Source organism: Amyelois transitella, chromosome 13 (genome assembly GCF_032362555.1).
Source record: "Amyelois transitella isolate CPQ chromosome 13, ilAmyTran1.1, whole genome shotgun sequence".
Taxonomy (NCBI): domain Eukaryota; kingdom Metazoa; phylum Arthropoda; class Insecta; order Lepidoptera; family Pyralidae; genus Amyelois; species Amyelois transitella.
Genome location: NC_083516.1, coordinates 591,309 through 615,088, shown reverse-complemented (window position 1 = coordinate 615,088; position 23,780 = coordinate 591,309). Strand labels below are relative to the sequence as shown.

Sequence of the window (23,780 nt, the reverse complement as noted above, 5' to 3'; positions counted from 1 at the left end):
GTACAACTATAAACTAAAACAACTAAATACCTATTCCAACCAATTTGACAGTATTCAACCCCGCACTATAAAAGTTAAGCGTGCAACTTCAAAAACTGACAACAACTGCATTTATATCAAGTTATGCACGCTCCTTACGCCACCTGGTGCATCTACAAATATTACGGTGTTACTTCCGGGACCAGCCGCTGGTGAAAACGCGACACTGACCGCCAAATGACGTCACGCGAAGAAAGTGCCCACCGTAGCCGACACGGCGGTCTGCGAAGACGAGACACCTCCCTCAGTCCGCGTCGAACTACCGAGTCGCGAGCACGCGTCATGGACGACAAGAAACAATAAATCGACAATGTCCATCCGAAGGTTGTTGATCGCCGTGCGGTCCGCGCGCGAAGCCCTGACCAGAACCGCCCCGATGGCGGACGGACTTATCAAATCTTTGTTATCATTAATGGTGATTTTCTGCATCGCATTGTCGTCACCACCCTCGGCTAGTGCGAAGCCTTTTGCGTTTAGTTTCCCCGCGGGGTGGTCGTTAGCTGGGTTGGTCGGTGGAGCGGTGGCGAGGTCTGATGATGAGAGGAGAGAACCAGCGGCAGGTGTCAAGCCGTACACGGGCAGGAGAGTGGGGAATGACACACTGAGGATGGTGTACTATCACGACCAGACAGTGGCGGTGGTGGAGCTGGGTCCTGGGAAGTTACTTCTCAACTGCGAACTCATCGAGACTTAGTGAGTACCGTCTTTAATTAATTAATTTGAAAGCGATTGATTTCGTAGTTGAACTTGAGATGACTTGACGATGCCCAATTGTTTATATACCCTCAATGTGGACCTAGGAATACGTTAGTCAGAAACTTCAGGCTAGACTTAATGCAGTCTAAGTGGTTATACGGAGCCGATAAAATGTATTTGTTGCAACAACAAAAAGAGGAATAAGAAATTATCACTTGCATGTAAGTTAGTTAAAAAAAAAAACCCGATACAATCATTTAAAATCATACTTAATCACTTATCAGAAAATTGCTTTCAACGCTCAATTAATATTAACGAACGTCATAATGATCATGTTATTAATTTATGATCGCAAAAGAAATCGTTTGAGCATTATTTAACGGAGACAATGTTTGACACTTGCATTTTAATAATAATAATGACATTGTAAGTATAATTTAGGAAAAAAAAACTAGATCACTTGTTATTATCTTTAGAGCCAAATCTTTTCATATGACTTGATCTCTCAGTAGACCTCAAAGCTGGTAATGAAGTCATCGCCTGGCCGGGGCGAATGCATTCAGTAATGTTCCAAAAGCACGTATTTTGCCTGAAATGTCTTCACTCGTTTGATAGAAGAAGTTGTTGACATATTCAACGCACAATTCTTTGTAAACCATTGAACGGTTTTCGCAGAAATTTATAATACCTAGTGTACGATTTGGCGAAAGATACTCCTGAGCATGATACGACACAGTGATTGTGGAAAGTTGAAAGATGTAATCTCTTCCTACCATTCTAGGAAAGTATACAAAAAAGGAAGAATACAGGTATAGGTATAATGACTTCAGCATACTTCAAGATTAATTTAGGAAATTCCCAAGGAAGAGAAGCCACTGACAAAAGCTTATTACGGAATAAACCCATTCAGGATGTCCGCAATTCTCAACATTCGCTTTCCGAAATAAATCATTGCTCGCCTGTAAGTTTAAATTGAATAACAATTGGCTAAGTTCACTTTTTGTATTCGATCTTTTACATTACTACTTATTCTGTGTTGAAAAAATGTCTACTTAAAAATATTAAACTTTCGCATTTTATTTCAGTAATTATAAATAATATAGGTATTAAACATGCTCGTATCGTAACCTTTATTTAGGTATCTTTGCTTCTTTTTGCAAATCGTAGTCACCGAGCGCTCTGTATATATGATCATTGTACCTTAATTATTTAAGTACTTATATACGACCTTTTTTTCGTTTTCCATTAAACTTCTTCATAAACTTATTTTTTTTAAGTTTCATTCAATTGAAATTTAGTTTTTGCCACTTCTACCCATTACATTCCACCTGTAGCACGAAAAACATCTCAACATCAACAATATTCACACTAGAGCTGCCCAATTACCAAAAGTTAATACGTCTTACAATTAAAAAGTTATCAGGTACCCAATGGGAAGGTAAATCATGGGAATGAACGAGAAGTGAATGGGAAAACCTGGACGAGCGTACCTTGATCAAATCGGGAACGTCCTGGCAGAAGGTCTAGGTCAAAAGTTACCGCCGATTACCTACGACCTTGCGTGAAGAGTGAAGAATGTGTTTGAAACCTGATTTTATGTAACTATGTTGACAGTTTTCTTTTATAAGATAAGTAATAGGAAAATTTAATTTTTTTAAAGAAAAAGTGTACTTTTTGAATTAAGCCCAGGATGTTAAATGCTAAATCTAGACCGGATTTAGACTGGTTTTTGTGCTGTAATATGCATGCATGCCATGGTTACTCTTACTATGATAACGAATCAAAATTATAAAATGGTAAAATTTATAGTGAAGTTTTGTGCCTATTAGCTCTGTCTACCCCATCAGCGTAGCGAGATAGGTATATAATTGACCGATTGAGTGACTTATTTATTTGCGTCTGAAAAGTACTGATAACTACTAAATTTATTTGCTAAATTATTATTAAAATTTCAATTTTAACATTGGGCTATACATCTGAACGTGGTTTTTCAGACTTTTTGAGACTGTTGGCTGTATGGGATAAAGTCCTGATTATATGTACATAAATATACATGTATGTATGTATGAAAACGGTTTTTATATTTTAAAGATCGCGGCCTTTCAGTCTTTTCGCGACTGTTGGCTTTGTCCACCCCGTAAGGGTTTTAAATACATGATAGTATTTTTGTATATATTGATGTAAGTGCCGTGTGGGCCTGGCACCAATTTAAAAAAGAATAGGACCACTCCATCTCTTTCTCATGGATGTTGTAAAAGGCGACTAAGGGATGGGCTTAAAAACTTGGGATTCTTTTTTAGGCGACGGGCTAGCAACTTGTCACTATTTGAATCTCAATTCTAACATTAAGCCAAATAGCTGAACGTGGCCATTCAGTCTTTTCAAGACTGTTGGCTCTGTCTACCTCGCAAGGGATAAATACATGATTGTATTTTTGTATATTGATGTACGTAAATATCATGGCGGCAAAAGCCATGGCAGCGCCGTCGATAAAATCCGATATTAATTATTCACTGCAGTAGGTACCTGTCGATGACACTAAGTCATGATTGTGACATTAGTACAAAATGGATACGTGACCTTTTTAGGGTTCCGTAAACAATGGTTCAAAATTCAAAATTTTCACTATTTGAATCTCAATTCCATCTTTAACCCTATTAAGATAATTAAGCCAATAAAAATAAAATACTGTATAAGTAAAAATAAAAAAAAAATTATAATAAAAAAAGTTAAAACATAAAAAATCCTCACTTCAATTGCGTCTTAAATCATTGGTGACCAAAAATTAACAATAGACCATCGTAACTTTTCGCGTCTTAAAATTGTTACTTTTTTTGTTAGCGGCCAGTGCGTTAATTAAACAATACATTTCTAAACAAAACCATATAGCTTTTTTGTTTGTTTGAACGCGCTAATCTCAGGAACTACTGGTTCGAATTAAAATTTTCTTTTTGCGTCGAATAGAGGAAGGCTTTAGGCTATATAACATCACAAACTGCAACTTTTAAGAGCAAGAAATAATTGAAAATGTGAAAAAAAAAACGGGGTAAATGATTCATCCTTGAGGGCTTCAATGATGCCCAAAATAACTATTCCACGCGGACGATGTCGCGGGCACAGCTAGTATTGTAAATGCAATCAACCTATTGATAATTACGAAAAGGCCTTCTATCATATTGTTGGCAAATGTAAAAAAAACATCCTTAGTCCGGTAAATGCAATGCCACAAACTAAAAACTGCAGTAGGAATCATGCGTTTATATCACTCTGTAGTGGTGTTACCTTGACTGCGCAGCTCCTAATTGTACGAGTAACAATCTGTTTGCTTCCACTTACATTCCCCCCTTATTCACGAACGTTGACAAGATATATACTATATCTTAACTAACTGTGCCCGCGAGTTCGTCCCCGTGGAATAGTTATTATGGGCATCATTGCAGCCCTCAAGAATGAATAATTTTCCCCGTATTTTTTTCACATTTTCCAATATTTCTTTGCTCTTTATAATTGCAGCGTGATGTTATATAGCCTTCATCGATAAATGTTCTATTCGTTATACATAATAACTATAACTTTACCATTTTTAAATATTTGTATGTCAATGTCATGACATAAATTTAAATACAAAATTAAAGAATATGTAAACGATGGTATGAAATATCTGTCTTTATTACCGCAATTGCCCAATTTGCATATAATGTGTCTTTTTAAAAAATCGTATAGCAAAAATAAGAAACACATACAGAAACTATTACTTAGGAGTCATTTTATTTGTGCTGTAATATTTTTCCAAAATTTGTATTATTATAGATTATATTATAGATAAATACCTACTAATTATAGATAAACACCCAAGCCAATCAGAGGGAGTTCATTTCTCATCATGCTCTAATTTATATTTATTTAAATAAATATATAAATGAATATGTATATATATATATATATTTGCTATAATGAACATAATTTTTTATGCACACAGCAATGACAACACTACACCGCCCGAATGTAAAAGTGATTGTTATACCTGTATCGTAATCAAAAACAAAATATGTAAATAGTCAAAACTCGTTTTTAAATAACAGTTCTTTACATAACAATTGAATACATGCAAATTTGCCACGGTAAGACTTGTAAAATATCTAGCTATCAAATCGTTACGAGTGAGAATCGGCTCCATCACGCGATGTTGCCAGAAGCAAGTTCAGAGATAGATGAAAGCTTTCAGCTTAAGATTTAGAGCTTTTGATTTTACAGTAACGAATATACTTTTACTTTTTACAACTAAAGATCGCATGGATGCAAATTTTTTTTTAAAGAGCACCTAGATGGCGGCGATGGTGTCCGCACCCCATCACGTCTCGTTCCCGGCGGGAGCGGTATGCGGTCTGCTGAAAGCCGCTTTGCGACGATGAATGTAAGAGGAGGAATGAAGGATAAGATTGAGGAAGTATGCCAGATGATGGATGAAAGACGTTTGGATGTGTTGTGCGTGAATGAAACGAAGCGGAAAGGATGCGACGCGACGCAGCACGGCCCTTACACGGCGTATTGGTCTGGAATTTCCAGTACCAGCCGAGGCTGTCAAGGGGTCGGTCTAATTCTTTCTGCACGAATGGCTGAGTGCGTGAATGAGTATGAGTGTGTCAGCCCTCGTCTTCTATGGATTAGGCTGAAAGTTGGAATCACTCGGATCTTCGTTCTAGGTGTTTATGCACCTTGGGATGTGGGTTCGAGGGGTACAACATCAGCAAAAAGCGAAAACGAGGAGTTCTGGAATAGTGTAAGAGAAGTATTGAAAGTTACCAAGCCAAATGAGAAGATTATTATGTTAGGTGATTTTAATGGATGGGTGGGTGTAAAGCGTGATGGATATGAAAAGGTGCTTGGTGCGTTTGGTGACGAAAAGGTGAATGATAATGGAAGAAGTGTATTAGAAATTTGTCTAGAGTGGGATCTTTTTGTGTCGAACTCAATGTTTCAACATAAAGAGATCCACACCTACACAAGAGTGGAAGGTATTTTAAAAAGTATGATAGACTTTGTGATTGTAGATGAAAGATTGAAGAACAAAGTGCTGGATACCCGTGCATATCGCGGTGCTGGCATTGACTCGGACCATTTACTGGTGATATCCCGGATAAGGGGTATCTTCAATCGCTGGCGGCACAGGGTAAGGGAGCAAACCAGCGCTTTGGAAAGAGTAAAAGTAGAAAATTTGCAAGATATGGATGTAGGTAAGAAGTATATTAATAGACTGAAGGATGAATTTGAAGATTTAGAGGAAATGAGCGATATTGAAGATGGATGGAAGGAATTTAAAGAAAGAATTGTGAAAGTAGCTGTTGAAGTGTGTGGTGTAAGTAGAAGAAGGAAAGGAAAAAATCACAAAAATGCGTGGATGAGTAAAGATGTGCAAGAACTTGTGCGATTAAAGAAGAAAGCATGGCTGGATTTGTTAGCAGCAAAAGCTAACTTAAGAATGCAAGAGGTTATAGATGAAGATGTGAATGAAGCACGTAAGGAATATAAGAAAATGAAAGATTTGGTTAAGAAAGCTGTGATTAGAAAGAAAGAAGAGTATAAAGAGGATTTTGATAAAAGGCTATCAGAAGACTTTCAGTCAAATCTGAAAGTATTCTGGAAATCCGTAAGGTCAGCCCGAGGAAATACTATAACCAGAGAGCTGACTAGGATCAGATGCCAGGATGGTAGCGTTGTGAAAGGAGAAGAATGTGTACTAAAGATATGGAAGGACTATTTTGAAAGTTTATTTGAAAAAAAGGAAGGAAATAAGAAAGATTTCTGCTATAGCGAAGAAAAAGAGAATGAGATGGAAGGCGAAATTGAAATGTTCGAAATTGTGGAAGCACTTAAGAGTATGAAAGCGGGAAAGGCTGCTGGGTGTGATAGAGTGTCGGTCGAGATGCTTAAAGCAGGAAAAGGCGTAGTAGCTAGTCAGTTGTACTGCCTTTTCAATTTGTGTTGGAGAAGCGGCCGAGTACCAAAAGATTGGTGTAAGGCTGTTATCGTGCCACTTTACAAAGGAAAAGGGTCACAGCTGGACTGCAAAAATTATCGTGGTATAAGCCTGCTTAGCGTCGTCGGCAAATTGTATGCTAAGGTATTGATTAATAGAGTCAGGAATGAAACTGATGACAAAATATGGGATGCTCAAGCGGGATTTCGAAAGGGAATGGGATGTACTGATCAGGTCTTTTCCTTGCGGTGCATAGCCGAAAAGTTTTTGGCCAAGAGTCAAAAAGTCTATTGCACATTCGTAGATCTGGAAAAGGCCTATGACAGAGTTGAGAGGAATGAATTGTGGTCAGCACTTTCTATGCATGGGGTGAGCAGTCTCTTAATACGAGCACTGAAATCCTTATATGAGGATTCGAGTGCTTGTGTCAGGATAAACGGAGCGCACACTGAGTGGTTTAAGATTGAGAAAGGCGTTAGGCAAGGATGTGTTGCGTCACCGTGGCTGTTCAACCTATTTATGGATAGCTGTTTGACAGATTTGAAAGAGTCTAAAAGTGGATTAAGGATGAATGAGTTACTCGTCAAATGTCTGCTCTATGCCGACGATCAGGTTATACTGGCGTCATCAGCGGAGGAGTTACAGGAGATGGTAAACTGTATGCATGAAGCTTTAAAAGAGAAAGGAATGAAAGTGAACGTAAGTAAAACTAAAACACTGGTTTTTGAAATGGAGAAAGAAATGACAGCATGTAATATTTTGATTGGAGGAGAAAAAGTGGAGCAAGTGAAAGAGTTTGTATATCTAGGATCAAAGTTTACATCAGATGGCAAGTATGATAGTGATATTGAAAGGAGAGTGAACGCGGGGAACATGGTGAATGGAGCTTTGCATGCCTTTATGAGCAGTCAGAAACTATCCAAAAAGGCTCGACTGGCTGTGCACAGGGGCGTGTTGGTCCCGACATTAATGTATGGGAGTGAAAGTTGGGTATGGCAAAAGAAGCATGAAAGCAGAATAAATGCAGTGGAAATGAGAGCGTTAAGGAGTATGATGGGTGTGAAATTGAGTGACAGGATAAGGAACAGCGTGATAAGGGAATGTTGTGATGTGAAAGAAGATGTAGTTACAGGAATAGAAAAGGGTATGTTAAGATGGTTCGGTCATGTGGAGAGGATGAATGAAAGCAGGTTGACTAAGCAGATATACAAGGAGAGTGTGGAGGGAAAGGTCGGAGTGGGAAGACCTAGACGAACGTATCTTGATCAAATTAAGGACGTCCTGGTAAAGGGTCAGGTCAAAAGTACCCGAAACCGCCGAGCTTGTATGAAGAGAGTTATGAATGTGGACGAAGCGAAAGAAGTATGCAGAGATCGTGGCAAGTGGAAAGAGGTAGTCTCTGCCTACCCCTCCGGGAAAGAGGCGTGATTTTATGTATGTATGTATGTATGTAAAGATTGATAAAATTGAATGTTTTTAAGTAGGTATGCGTTAAGACCGCCTTTTGTAAACTTTTTTAAGGTAAGTTATAATTTTGTGTATTTAAAATCGAAACAACATTATCTATGTACCTTTCTAGTTTTTGTATAACATCCAATAACGTGGCTTTACAGTCTTATCAATGCTCTTGACCGTGTCTACCCCGTAAGGGATTAAGACGTGATAAACTGTATATATGTATTTCTTTTCCCAATATCAATAAAAAATATAAAAAAACAAAATTATTAACGATTTACAAGTCATTCATGTCTTCTTGTCAGTCCCTCCCAGCATTTGGTCCCTTGGTCCCATCCCGGTTATGTGCTCCCGACGGGGACCAAGGGTCCGGTCTGCCCTTAACGATCATGCTAACCCTGGGATCATGGTTGTTCACCAGCAGAAAATGTGCCTTTAAATTATAGTAAATACTTACTGTTATCATATGAATATTAATAACATGGCATCCTTAGAAATTGAGTTGATGTAATCACACACTGCCTGTATCCTAATTACGATAGTAAAAGTTATCAATTAACATGCTTTGCTTATTTAATCAGGTAACAGGACCACGTACAGTGGGCCACAGGGTAAAGTAGACCACCGACGGTACTTATCAATGTTATTGTATACTTTTCTATGTGTACCATTGCGCATGGCTGTGAAACGCAAATCTCAAGAGAACAGCAATTTTTTTCGGGATAATAGGTAGGTACTCTTGTCTTTGTGCCGTGTGGTTCCCGGCACCAATACAAAAAAGAATAGGACCACTCCATCTCTTTCCCATGGATGTCGTAAAAGGCGACTAAGGGATAGGCTTATAAACTTGAGATTGTTCTTTTAGGCGATAGGCTAGCAACCTGTCACTATTTCGATCTCAATTACATCATTAAGCCGAGCAGCTGAACGTGGCCAATCAGTCTTTTCGGGACTATTGGCTATGTCTACCCCGTAAGTGATATAGACGTGATGATATGTATGTATTTATGAAGCGAAGGAAGTATGCAGAGATCGTGGCATGTGGAAACATGTAGTCTCTGCGGCGGTTTCGGGCACTCTTGACCCGACCCTTTGCCAGGACGTCCTTAATTTGATCAAAATACGTTCGCCTAGGTCTTCCCACTCCGACCTTTCCCTTTTAACGTCACCCGGGTAGTTATTGTGGTTACCCATGTGTAAAATATTTAGTGAAGCGAAATAAAAGTACAAACAAACAAACAAACAAAACTCATTAGAATTGGCCCAATGATTGCTTCTGTTGGTCACGGCCGACTCGATCGAACTATCGATTTTGAATGAATAAAAAATAAGTTTCCGCAAGGAAGTCGACAGCTGCTCTTAGCTAGTCAGTTACTTCTCTAGCTATATACATACATATAAACACGTCTGTATCCCTTGCGGGGTAGACAGAGCCAACAGTCTTGAAAAGACTGATGGGCCACGTTCAGCTGTTTTGCTTAATTATAGAATAAATCTATACTAATATTATAAAGCTTTAGAGTTTGTTTGTTTGTTTGAACGCTCTAATCTCAGGAACTATTGGTTCGAATTGAAAAATTATTTTTGCGTTGAATAGACCATTTATCGAGGAAGGCTGTATAACATCACGCTGCAACTATAAGGAGCAAAGAAATAATGGAAAAAGTGAAAAAAAAAACGGGGAAAATTATTCATCCTTGAGGGCTTCAATGATGCCTCAAATAACTATTCCACGCGGACGAATTTGCGGGCACAGCTGGTAAATTATATACAGGCACATTTAATGTATTTAGTACATTTACATACATATACATAAAATCACGCCTCTTTCCCGGAGGGTAGGCAGAGACTACATCTTTCCACTTGCCACGTTTTACATTGTACTTTGAATTCGGTGAATGCCCGCCATTAAAATTGCGTGAGATCTAAATCTTCACTTATTGACTATTCAATGCAGATCACTATCATTGTAGTTAATCGTTTGATTGTAAGAACGCAGCGAATCATGATTGGAGCGTCAGTGGTCGAATTGGTAAGGTACCCGGTGCATAAAGGCACAGGTTCAAATCCAACCTCGGCCATGTACCATGACTATTACTATTATATATATATATATAGTGCCGTGTGCTTCCCGGCACCAAATAGAAAAAAAAGAATAGGACCACTCCATCACTCTCCCATGGATATCGTAAAAGGCGACTAAGGGGTAGGCTTACAAACTTGAAATTCTTCTTTTAGGCGATGGGCTAGCAACCCGTCACTATTTGAATATCAATTCTATCATCAAACCAAAAAGCTGAACGTGGCCTATCAGTCTTTTCAAGACTGTTGGCTCTGTCTACCCCGCAAGGGATATAGACGTGACCATATGTATGTATGTATCTCGTAACACAAGTTTCGTGCTTACTTCGACGCTAACTAAACCTGTGTAATTTGTCCCTTAATATAAGATATATTTATTTATAAAGAAATTTCTACCACAGGCAGAGAATTCAATCTAGATATCCAGACCAGACTTGTCCGGCACTTGATGGGTACACAATTGGGCTAGCAACACCCATTGTGTGGTCTGATTGGTCAACTGAGCAGATAATGGCAACACACGCTACCTTGAGGGATTGATATCTGACTCTCTTGAGTTTAAGATTCTGTCTGCAACGCGTTAGGTTTCTGAACTTAGGTGTGGTAAACTTTTAAAGGATAGGAGCTGTATTGTTTTTGAGATACATACATACATATAATCACGTCTATATCCCTTGCGAGGTAGACAAAGCCTTCAGTCTTGTAAAGACTGATAGGCCACGTTCAGCTGTTTGGCTTTAAGAAAGGATTGAGATTCAAATTGTGACAGGTTGCTAGCCCATCGCCTAAAAGAAGAATCCCAAATTTATAAGCCTAACCCTTAGTCGCCTTTTACGACATCCATGGGAAAGAAATGGAGTGGTCCTATTCTTTTTTATATTGGTGCCGGGAACCACACGGCACCAATACATAATACATTTTTGAGATGATAATATGATTAATACTGTATTGTAAAAAACAATTAACGAAAACAAAACAAAAAAGAAACCGCTGAGCTTGCATGAAGAGAGTAATGAATGTGGATGAAGCGAAGGAAGTATGCAGAGATCGTGGCAAGTGGAAAGATGTAGTCTCTGTCTACCCCTCCGGGAAAGACGCGTGATTTTATGTATGTATGATTTGTAGGTTTAGGACTTTGCTACGCGGGAATGGAAATTAATAATGTTTATATTACTTTAAACAGTTGAAGAAGAAATTGAGTTTTGTACATTAGTTTGATTGCTAACCGGATGCTCTTACGATAGGGAACATTGTGATTCACATTCAGGCAAGTAGAAGCCTGACTCACCCAATCCAGGTTCATGGACAGAAGCACCATGGCTACTTTCCTAGAGAGGAAAGGATTCAAAAAAGGGTTAAAACAAATTATTCAGGTTAATTAAGCGACTGGGAACGCTTAGAAAAAAAGAGAATAGAAAAAAAAGTTTAATAGTAAAAGTACAGTCAATTCAAGAAAACATTTTAAGTGTTCAACTCTATTCTAAGTTTGAAATGTTGTGAAGTTGACGTTGTTGAAGAAAATGCTGCAGTGTTTTGTTACCGCTTCTTCTGCTTTGACCCTTTGGGAGCGGCAGTAAACATAGTTTTGAGTAATATATTTAACGTCAACCAATGTTGTGAAACCAAAAGATATGATTAAGTGATATGAAGTATCCCATAATCCTACTAATATTATAAATGCGAAAGTTTGTGAGGATGTCAGTATGGATGTTTGTTACTCTTTCACGCAAAAACTACTGAACCGATCACGACGAAATTTGGTATGTAGGTAGCTGAAGACCCAGAATAACATATAGGCTACTTTTTATCCCGGAGTCCCCGCGGGAAAGATTCCACGCGGACGAACTCGCGGGCGGCCTCTAGTAATGAGTAAAGTTTTTGAAATTAAATTTGTTGTACCTATGTATGTACGTTGACTATTATTAACATAATTTGAGTAGGTATATGTTAATTTTATTTTAAAGTTGACGGACTACTTCACGTATTTCAGGATGACATATAGTAAGTACCTGTATTTAAACTTATTGTTGACTTTGTAAATATAGGTCGTAAACAATATTCCGTTCGAACATGCGACAATTTCAATTGCAAACGAAGATCTGACAATATCACGATGTAGCCAAATAACAATGAAATAGTACTATTTCAATTAGAAAAGGCTCCTTTTTGGAAGATTCCAGTGGAAAACCACATTGTTATGTGATGAAACGCGATACGAACGGCCAAATAAAAGGTTATGTAAGGAAATTTCGTTAACTGGTTTGCATATTGACGTTGTTGTGAAATGGACGAGCGTGTTATCCGCTAAAGGTGTTGACGAAATCGCTCAGGGTAAACATACATACATATAATCACGTCTGTATCTCTTGCGGGGAAGACAGAGCGAACAGTCATGAAAAGACAGGAATTTTTGCATTTTTTTTTTGTATTTCCGTTTGTGACGAGTAAGATAAAGATTTACACGAATAATTGAGATTAAATTTTGAAAGAATAGACTTTTAGGAGTGACATATTGTACGATTATGCTGCACCTAATTACATAATTGAAAGAAAGAAAAATGAAATAGTTTATTTGGTACACAAATATTTGTAAGTATATCTTTTTTATATCGAAAAAACTATGCAGGGATCGTGGCAAGTGGAGAGATCTGCCTACCCCACCGGGAAAGAGGCGTAATGTATGTACACAAATTAGAAATTCAGTGCAAATTAAAAGTAGGAGTGGTCCTTTTCAAAAGTACCAGGTACGATAGATAATAATATTTATAAAAGGTACTATTAAGATAAATTTTTCACATACTTAAATGAACTTGAGGAAGAATGCATTTTCTGTGTGTATGTATATATGTTTGTAAAGCGATAACTTATGAAAATTTCGAAATTTAAAATGTATGTAGGACTTTTTATTAGAATTTTTAAGTACATTGGGCATAAAACCGGATATGTTCACAATTTTGTTAAAAAAAATTGATGTTCGCGACGGCTAGTTAGTGGCGGACAACTAAGATATGTTGACTTAAATGATTTTACGACTGGACTTTCTCATATATATGTATGTATATATGTGTTGTAACGGCTTACGAGGCAGGGCTACAATATTTCACACGTCGTTGCTAGGCGACTTCTAACCTACATTATAACCCACGTTATTGTTTGTCAGTGTGTCAAAGAAAATACAAGTCTAGTATTATACAAAGATGACATCTATACTAAATTATAAAGCTGAACAGTTTCAGGAACTACTGGTTCTATTTGAAAAATTCTTTTTGCGTTAAAAAGACCATTTATCGAGGAAGACTTTAGGCTATATAACATCAGCTGCAACTATAAGAAGCAAAGAAATAATGTAATATGTGAAAAAAAAACGGGGATAATTAATCATCTTTGAGGGCTTCAATGATGCCCAAAATAACTATTCCACGCTTACGAAGTTGCGGGCACAGCTAGTATAAAATAAACTCGAGGGGGTTACTTTTTCTGAAATTTCTTACGGGAGCGAAGCCCCGCGCGCAGAAGCTAATATTGAGTAAATGGTGTTAAGAAATGGATTGAACAGAAACATTACAGCTACAGCTGGTGACAATTCTAGAAGTCCGAGATGAGATGGGTCGGCGCGAGGGGCGCGCCGTCCCTGATTGAATCATTGGACAAATTGCCATAGTGGACCGCTTTATGTAATTTGTTTCAATATCGTCCTTACATACACACATACATATAATCACGTCTATATCCCATGAGGGATAGACTAACAGTCTTGAAAAGTCTGACAGGCCACGTTCTGCTATTTGGCCTTTAAAATAGAATTGAGATTCAAATTCTGACAGGTTGCTAGCCCATCGCCTAAAAGAAGAATCCCAAGTTCATAAGCCTATCCCTTAGTCGCCTTTTACGACATCCATGGGAAAGAGATGGAGTGGTCCTATTCTTTTTCTATTGGTGCCGGGAATCTATAACATTTATAAATAGTATAATGCAACGCGAAAGTTTAAAATCAGATATGAGTATCTAGATTACTGATGTAGGCCATCATTTTAATGCAGTTTTATATATTTTTATTGTAATATAATTATGTTAATGTGTCAAGAATTGCTAATTTATACAAATGTACTCATACAATTTTATGTATGTAGAATTTTTTAAAGTCGTAAGCGTGACGTATGATATTTTTTATACTGTTTTTTTAACTTGTAATACTGTCTTCTGTGTAACATGATTGCATCTCATACGAGTAGGATAGGGTAATTTGAAGGTAAAGAAGCACTTAATTCTAAATTAATATCATGATAAAAAATAAGTAATCCGTGTAAGTATGTATTACTACCTCAACGATACTATATTTTATAGTATCGTTGAGGTAGTATCTCGTAACACACTTCTCGCATTTACTTCTTTCTTGCTAACTTAATGCATGTAATCTGACCCATATAAATATAAAAATGAAATGTAAAGTAATCCATATAAATACAAACAAACAGTAAATAACATAAAAACAACCAGCGTCACATTAAAATAAACATTATATCTATGTAAAAATGTTGGTTTGGTTCCCTCTCGTATGAAGTCGTCCACAAATTGGTCTCGCGATGCGACGAACATCATTGCCGGGATCCAACACGTGAGTTCGTGTTGCTGTGGTACTGCTGACCAGCAACACAATCGTCTATCTACTAGCTGTGCCCGCGAATTCGTCCGCGTGGAATAGTTTTTATGGGCATCATTGAAACCCTCAAGGATGAATAATTTCCTCCGTTTTTCCATATTTTCCATTATTTCTTTGCTCCTTATGGTTGCAGCGTGATGTTATTTAACCTAAAGCCTTTCTCGATAAATGGTCTATATATCAACACAAAAAGAATATTTCAATTCGAACCAGTAGTTCCTGAGATTTGCGCGTTCAAACAAACAAACAAACTGTTCAGCTTTATAATATTCGTATAGATGAATTATGTCAGGAATTAATTTCACCATTTAGACTATTATTTTACGTTCTATCGCTACTATACAAGCAATTTTTGTTAATAAACTGATCAGATACCCTTGTCATTGCCAATGTAATTACTATCGAAATAGCTTGTGTTATCATTCGATTTACACGAATTTTGTTTGTAGTTGAAAAAATTTAAACAAAAGATATTCTTTAGGAATATTAGTGATTGTCTAGCAAATTGTCGCTGAACGTGGCCTTTCAGTCTCTTCAAGACTTGTTCTACCCTGCGAGAGATATAGACGTAATTTTATGTATTTTAGTTATTGCTGAGCCGTATGGTTCTCGACATCAATAGAATAGGACTCCTCCACCTCTTTCCCATGGACGTCGTAAAAGGCGACTGAGGGATAGGCTTATAAACTTGGGATTACTCTTTTAGGCAAAGGGCTAGCAACCTGTCACTATTTGAATCTCAATTCTATCATTAAGCCAAACAGCTGAACGTGGCCTCTCAGTATTTTAAAGATTGTTGGCTCTGTCTACCCCGCAAGGAATATAAACGTGATTATATGTATGTATTTTAGTTATTCAGCAATGCTGTTCAATCTAGGATTGTGGTGACTCTGGTTGCGAAACTAAATCTAGCCCAAGGCTAGCCGCCCGACGTGATGTACCTACTCCTAGGTGAATGTTAATTTGTCACCAAACGTATATGATGATAGAGCGTTGGGTCTGCAATTTGCGACACGAGAAATTATACGTTACTGCTGCTGCCTACCGCTCCGGGAAAGACATGTGATTTATCGTACGTTCTAGCTATTGCGCGGGGCTCTGCTTCTTTGAAAAATTCCCGAAAAAAGTAGGACAGATATTGTTCCTTTTTGAAAAGTTGAGAAAAGGTTTTTCTGAGGCTGGTTTATATCTAAAAATGGTACCTGTGCGAAACCGGGGCGGGTCGCTAGTTACTTTTATCTTTATCTTTATTCTCAAAGGCCACGTTCAGCTAGATGGCTTGTAATTAAATTGACAAAGTCCGATTGTAACATATTCGGTGAATGGTTTGTTTTCTTTCCACGTTTCCAATTTCCCTTCATGAGCATCAGAAGTCACGTTGATCAGTTAACTTGTAGAGAAATCCCCAAAATGTTTAATGACCTATGATTTATAATTTTTGACGAAATAAAGCTCTGGACACCATAAAAAAATGTATATTCGGTCAACGTTCGAAAAAAGGCGGGAAGATATTTCTCTTTTTTTTTCACTATGAAATTTGCGCACAGAGAATTGGTGCAAACAGTGTTGCCACTTAATAATATAGTTCTCACTAGCAACAAGTAAGATCGTGCGAGGTGAAATCTAGAAAGCCTTTGTTGATGGGATCGGCCGCGCTTATACCAGGCCAGAGGAGAAATGGTCTCTCTGTGTCTCTATAGACTTAGACAGACAAAATATACATACTTAGTGTTCTATATCTTTTACTCATCCATATCCATACAAATATTACTTATATTGAGAAAAGATTTTAAAACATTTTTTTTAAAACGAAAAATTAAATGAATATTGGACCGTATTGACGAAATTTGGCACAACGATAGGTATAATAGACCTTCCGAAAGTCCCATGGGTCACTTTTTTTCTGGGAATTAACGCGCAAAATCTAGTGTGCTGTATTTTTTTTTTTTTCAACTGGCCCTGTTTGGACGGATCCACGAAATAAGATAAATAAGTAGATAAATTAGTTTCAAGTGCATAATTGGTAGGTATATGTACTTAGGTATTTTTTTAAATTATTATTTTTATGTTTTGTATTCTTTTCCGTTTTTTATGCCGTTTTGTATCGATGTAGTGTAGTAGATGTAGTTTTGATCTATTTGATCACCATTTTTTTTTCAGTACCTCCGCTGTACCTACTTATACTTATTTATATTTAAATTTAAGGAGGTCAACTCAAATTTTAACTTTACAAAATAAATATTTAGATTTATTTAACCGCACACACAGAAGAGAAATTTTATGAAACGATTTCTATAAAATGTCAACAATTAAGTTTCCTCACGTGACATCGCATGCATCTGATAAACATTATCGCCCGCCATCGTTATAGTTTTTAATTTGATGAAATTATCAGGCAAACTATGTTCACATAGACCAAAAATAAATAAAATTTGTTCGTCCGTATGAGTGTGAATGCGTGAATTTAACAAAGCAAAAAAAAATATTTGGGCAACAACTTTAAAAATTACTAATTTCAAAATGGTAATTGCTGGATGGTAACAGGCTGCGCAGCTCCGTAGTACGCTTATTACATTACCTAGAAATTACCAAATATATAAGAAATAATATAGTTCTTTTTTTAATGATCTAATGTAAATCAAAGTTTATTACTTTATTATGTAATGTATGTAAATATAGTGAACTCAGACAACACAGTTCATAAGGATAAGGACATGACATTTCATGTCATAACTCATAAACAGTTTGACCCAAAAAGGTAGGTTTAAGAAAATTGGCTTTGGTTAAACGTCATTGATTAATTTTTTTACCCAGACCGTTAAAGATGTGGTAATCGTCAATTTTTATTATAGAAAAAACGAAAATGATTATAATCTTTTTCTTCTCCATCTCTCTTCGTGGTTTGAGATCATCCCCTCCCCCTCGTCTAAGCATCCATGAAAACATAGTAATGTAATGAATATTCAAGAATTTCTCAATTTATTGTGTAAACCTTACACCTGTTTCCCATTTCAGAAATAATTATTATTTCATATCTAATGATTTCTTAAATTATAAACATGAGAATCTTTTTTTCAAACTTAAACTAGGTAGGTAAGTACCAAGTTATTTACTTATTAAAAAAAGATGATTACAAACTAAAATTAAATTTACAAATTGTACAGTCCTTGCATAGCATCAACTTGCAGGAGTGCGCCCTAGAGGCAGCATTGCCATTACAAATTGAAAATATATTAGATACTTATACATATAAAAAATAATAATGATGTAATGAATATCCATTGAACTGTCTTCCTGACAACCAGAGCGACACGACCATGCCCCTAATTATTGAGCGACCATTTATTTCACATTTCGTATTGTGATGTCCACGCAATTATATAGTTTATGCCAATTTATATTCGGATCGTTAATATTAATCGGTATTCGGTTATTGTTTCCTTATAAATGAGTTCCGGAAGACATGTTAATAGTTTTCATGTTCAAACTAGTTAAGTACATACATAAAATCACGCCTACCTGAGGCAGATACTACCTCTTTCCACTTGCCACGATCTCTGCATACTTCCTTCGCTTCATCCACATTCATAACTCTCTTCATGCAAGCTCGGCGGTTTCGGGTACTCTTGACCTGACCCTTTACCTTTATAGTATACATAGTGTATATAAAAATGCCGTGTGGTACCCGGCACTAAAGAATAGGACCACTCCATATCTTCCCCATGGATGTCGTAAAAGGCGACTGAGGGATATGCTAATATACTTGCGATTCTTCTTGTAGGTGATAGGCTAGCAACCTGTCTACAGCCAATCTCAATTCCATTACAACGATATACAGCTGAAAGTGGCCTTTCAGTATTTTCATACATATAGTCACGTCTATATCCCTTACGGGCTACAGCTACTCGTAACAGTATTGAAAAGACTGATTGACCACGCTCAGGTTTTCGGCTTGATAGAATTGAGATTCGAATAGTGACAGGTTGCTAACCCATCGCCTAAAAAAAGAATCCTAAGTTAATAAGCCTATTTATACAGTTTTTTCATGTAGGTACAGTAAATAACATAGGTATACCTCCAAAAATAATAACTCAATGCATTTATAATAACGACTTGCTGAAAATCTACCAAGAACTTCTAAACGTTACACAAAAATAACGTTTAGAAGTTCTTGGTAGATTTTCAGCAATACCATTTTTGTTTACTGTACAAAAAACAAAGTATATGTATATACAAAATAAGTAAGTGCTGTGTGGTTCCCGGCACCAATAGAAAAAAGAATAGGATGTCACTATTTGAATCTTAATTCTATCATTGAGCCCAATAGCTGAGCGTGGCCTATCAGTCTTTTCAAGACTGTTGGCTCTGTCTACCCCACAAGGGATATAGACGTGACCATATATATGTATGCATGTTTAATATACAAACCAAAATATTAAGTCAATAAAGACTTGATTTATTGACATCTTTATTGACAAGTCAATAAGTTTGCTTGGTCTCAGAACAACATACCGCAAAACGCATTGACCTGCCTGAAGTAGGTATATTTTGACGCCATTCAAGATACGAGTAAATTACACTTTACTTTATGAATGCAAAATCTCAAAAATCACGTGAATATCTTTATCTACATAAATAGAATTGTTACTCTTAACACAATTAAGATTTTTTTTATTTCAAGAAACAAAAAAATATTACCGATGCTGATAAATTATAAAAAGTAATTTTAGGAAATTATTTGGTAGTTGTCTCTGTTTTCTTGAAAAATAATATTGTTAATACATACATACATACTTGTAGTCACGTCTATTATATCCATTGCGGGGTAGACAGAGACAAGTCTTGAAAAGACTGATAGGCCACGTTCAGCTGTTTGGCTTGATGATAGAATTGAGATACAAATAGTGACAGGTTGCTAGCCCATCGCCTAAAAGAAGAAACCCAAGTTTATAAACCTGTATGGCATACGATTATTTTAATTAATTACTTTTTGTCTGTAATCTATAGATACAAATATTTTAAAGTTGAAGAGTTCGATTGTTTGAACGCGCTAATTCCAAAAACTACTGGTTCTAATTGAAAAATTATTTATGAGTTGAATAGGCCTTTATTGAGGAAGGCTTTAGGTTATATAACATCATGCTGCAACTTTTAGGAGCGAAGAAATATTGGAAAATGTAAAGAAAAACGGGGAAAATGATTCATCTTTGTGGGCTTCAATGATGCTCAAAATAACTATTCCACGCGGACGAAGTCGCGGGCACAGCTAGTAAGAATTTCATATTCGTTAAATGCGGGATGCGAATCACAAATTAGCTGAAAAACTGGCTGATGTTGAAGTACACAATTACGAAGATCCTTTACAAATTGCGTAACGTACAATTGTAATAATTTAACGAAATGTAATCACTAATAAAAATGTAAGATATTGTGCCGTGCGGTTCCCGTCAGTTTATGGGACTGTGGCGAAATTTATACGCCACAAGTCACAAAAATAAAAAATAAAATCACGTGACGCTATCAGACAAAAATAGCGAAAAACCTAAATCGCGCAAGCAAAGATTTCACGGATTGGATTGGATTGCTATACATACAACCTCCGACACAACATCGTCTGTCGCGCGGTTCCCCAGGCATAACACCTAGCCTGGGGGGAGATCTTCCCTTTGGTGGCGGTCGAGCTGAATCATCGCGCCCGCTACAGGACCACCCCATTTTTTCTTATGTAGGTATATCTTATGAAGCGTCTAAAGGAAAAAGCAATTTTCATTTAGTGCAGTTTTTACCATGATCCAATATGGGTTAGGTTCCCCTTCAAAGGTTAGACGGGAGTCGCAACATTACTTACCCAATCTAGGATCAGGTCTGGGATAATCGAATAAATTCAGTCGCTCGATAACCAGGGATCATTGTTACAAGATTCGTCGTCTGAAATAAAATAAAGGTACGTTACGTGCGTGTTTAATACACCTGTATTTTATACTAGCTGTGCCCGCGACTTAGTCCGCGTGAAATAGTTATTTTGGGTATCATTGAAGCCCTAAAGGAAAATAATTTTCCCCTGATGATGAGTTTTTTTCACATTTTCCATTATTTCTTCGCTCCTAATAGTTGCAGCGGGTAATTAGTGTAGCCTAAAGCCTTCTTCGATAAATGGTCTATTCAACAAAAAAATAATTTTTCAATTCGAACTAGTAGTTCCTGAGATTAGCACGTTAAAAAACAAACAAACTCTTCAGCTTTATAATATTAAGTATGTATAGATAAATGTAACTCAGTTTAAAATCAGTTCAAAGTGAATAATACCTACATATGTAATTAATGTACTCAGATAACCTACCCGTAAGGCATAATATCTAGATTTCCACGACTTATGCATAATGCAGCCATTGTTGCTAAATGCGAGACAAGTGTATGCTAATATCTGTTTTAAATTTATATATTCACACATAAATTTTCAGTTAATTTAAATAATATGTATCATACATACATACATATAATCACGTCTATATCCCTTGCGGGTAGACAGAGCCAGAAGAGAAAAGAAAAGACTGATAGGCCACGTTCAGCTATTTGGCAGACAGAGCAAACAGTCTCGAAAACTCTGATCGACAACGTTTATCTACTAGGACTTTTATTACTAACACTGAATTAAAATAAAAAAAAATTAATTAAACAATTATAGCTATTTAAAGTTAAATTAACCTTAATAGTCATGGCGCAATATGCCTACCTACTTTTGTGTGGCAATGACTAGTTCAGAAGTCAAAAATCAATGTTAAGTTAATTACGCAACTGGTATAAGTATATTATAGTTTTAAGGATCGAGTAGGTACAAATTGTGCCTACCTACATAAAACTTATCTGATAGTCTTGGGCAACGCACTATTCAAAAGAAAAACATGCCAATTAAAAGACAAATGTTTTGTGATGCATCTGACAATTGAGTTAACATAATTATTTATTTATATATTTTATGAAATAATTAATTATTTTATATAGCATACTCGATGGTTTTTTTTTTCTGCGCTGCCTTTATTATTAGGGATATCCCTATTTTATTTTGGTTGACTGGAAGAAATCCCAATTGGCTCACCTTGCAGAAGTATCTAATCTACCTAACTTGACCTGTCCTGGTTTCCCCCCCGAAGTCGCCACTTGGTCTTCAGTTATTCCCAATTTGGGTAAAGAAATCATTCATTCATTCATTCTTTGTAAAAGCATCCATTGGTGCACAACCTCAACGCCTTACAGAACACGTGTCGCTAAGTCGTTAAACCTAAACCGTTTAAGATAAAGGAAAATAGCACAAAACAAATCGCGTGCGATTAGTCCCGATCCTAGAGGTCAGTTACGCAATATCCGGGCAATGACCCGCGATGCGCACGCGCCGGCGCCACCACTTTCTCCGCGAGTAGGCCTCTGGGACTGGGACGAACGCTCGTAACGTAATCTTGTCGTCCGAGTGACCTTCTTCAGTCTACTTCAAGAGTATTCTCCTATGCGAGTGTGACTTTTCAATTGGTCGGATAATCCGACGTAATCCGACCGAAATTGAAATATTAGTAGTAGTCATTTTGAAAGAGACATATATCTAATCACGTCTATATCCCTTGCGGGGTAGACAGAGCCAACAGTCTCGAAAAGACCAATCGGCTATTTGCCTAGGGTCTTGGATGTTTGACTATTTAAGTAGGTTATTATAGAAAACAGTGTCACGTAACACAAGCCTCGAACTTACTTCGAGGCTAAATTAATCTGTGTAATTTGTTCCGTATATATTTATTTATTAAATTTATTCCTTCAGTCGCCTCACGCTACATCTAAGAACTAGGACTAATAGACATGTCGCGAGAAACACGCGTTACTAAAACTATAATCAACCTAACTTACCGATTTCTCTCTCCGTTTCAGTGATGAGGAAGACACCAGCCGCCTTCTCCGCCAGCTCAGCAGGATCAACAGACCTTACGGAGTCACGTTCGGCCAGATGATCAAGCTGATGTCCCAGTGTCAGCAGGTAACGCCACGGCTTCGGCACCAGGTATTTACTAACACTTGGACTTTTTATACGCATGTATAGTTCTCTGTTATATTTATAACTAGAGACCCGCCCCGGCTTCGCACGGGTGCAAAATTATAAATGTTATTATACATAAAAACCTTCCTCTTGAATCACTCTACCTGTTACAAAAAACCGCATCAAAATCCGTTGCGTAATTTTAAAGATTTAAGCATACAGACAAACAGACTAAAATAGCGACTTTGTTTTATACTATGTAGTGAAGCTATATAAGTACTTGTAGGTGGACAATATTGCTTATATTTGTATAAATATCGAATAACTATTAATATTTTGACGGCCTCTGTGACGCAGCGGTAGTACGCTTGTCTGTGACACCGGAAGTCCCGGGTTCGAATCCCGGCCAGGGCATGATGAGAAAAGACCTTTTTCTGATTGGCCTGGGTCTTGGATATATCCATATAAGTATTTGTTATAAAACATAGTATCGTTGAGTTAGTATCTCGTAACACAAGTTTCGAACTTACTTCGAGGCTTACTCAATCAGTGTAATTTGTCCCGTATGTATATATATATATATATTAATTGTGTAGTTGACGTTATTGAAGGAAATGCTGCAGTACAGTTAGTTACCGCTTCTTCTGCACTGACGCTTTGGAAGCGGCAGTAAATCTAGTTTTTATTTATTTATTTCACGTGTGAAAATCCAATAAATATGACAATTATTAATCACTAAATAATTGTCATATCTTTTAGTTTTTCACACGTTAAATATGTCCCATAATATTGAATTAAAATTTTGTCATCACACCACTTAATGTCTTCGGAAATACCTACCTAAATTTAGT

General features: G+C 36.9%; 1 protein-coding gene across 2 annotated transcripts in view; it reads left to right on the top strand.

Annotated features, from left to right (window-relative positions):
* Positions 1 to 300: 300 nt before the first annotated feature.
* Positions 301 to 23,780, top strand: part of LOC106133170 (uncharacterized) — a 28,023-nt gene continuing 4,543 nt past the window's right edge. The window contains exons 1-2 of one of the 2 annotated variants that reach the window (XM_013332807.2): positions 301 to 732; positions 22,824 to 22,929. In XM_013332807.2, the coding sequence (XP_013188261.1) occupies positions 350 to 732; positions 22,824 to 22,929 (489 nt within the window). In that variant the 5' untranslated portion in view covers positions 301 to 349. Of the gene's footprint in view, positions 733 to 22,823; positions 22,954 to 23,780 lie in introns of both variants that reach the window. The other variant, XM_013332806.2, reaches the window with a different exon arrangement.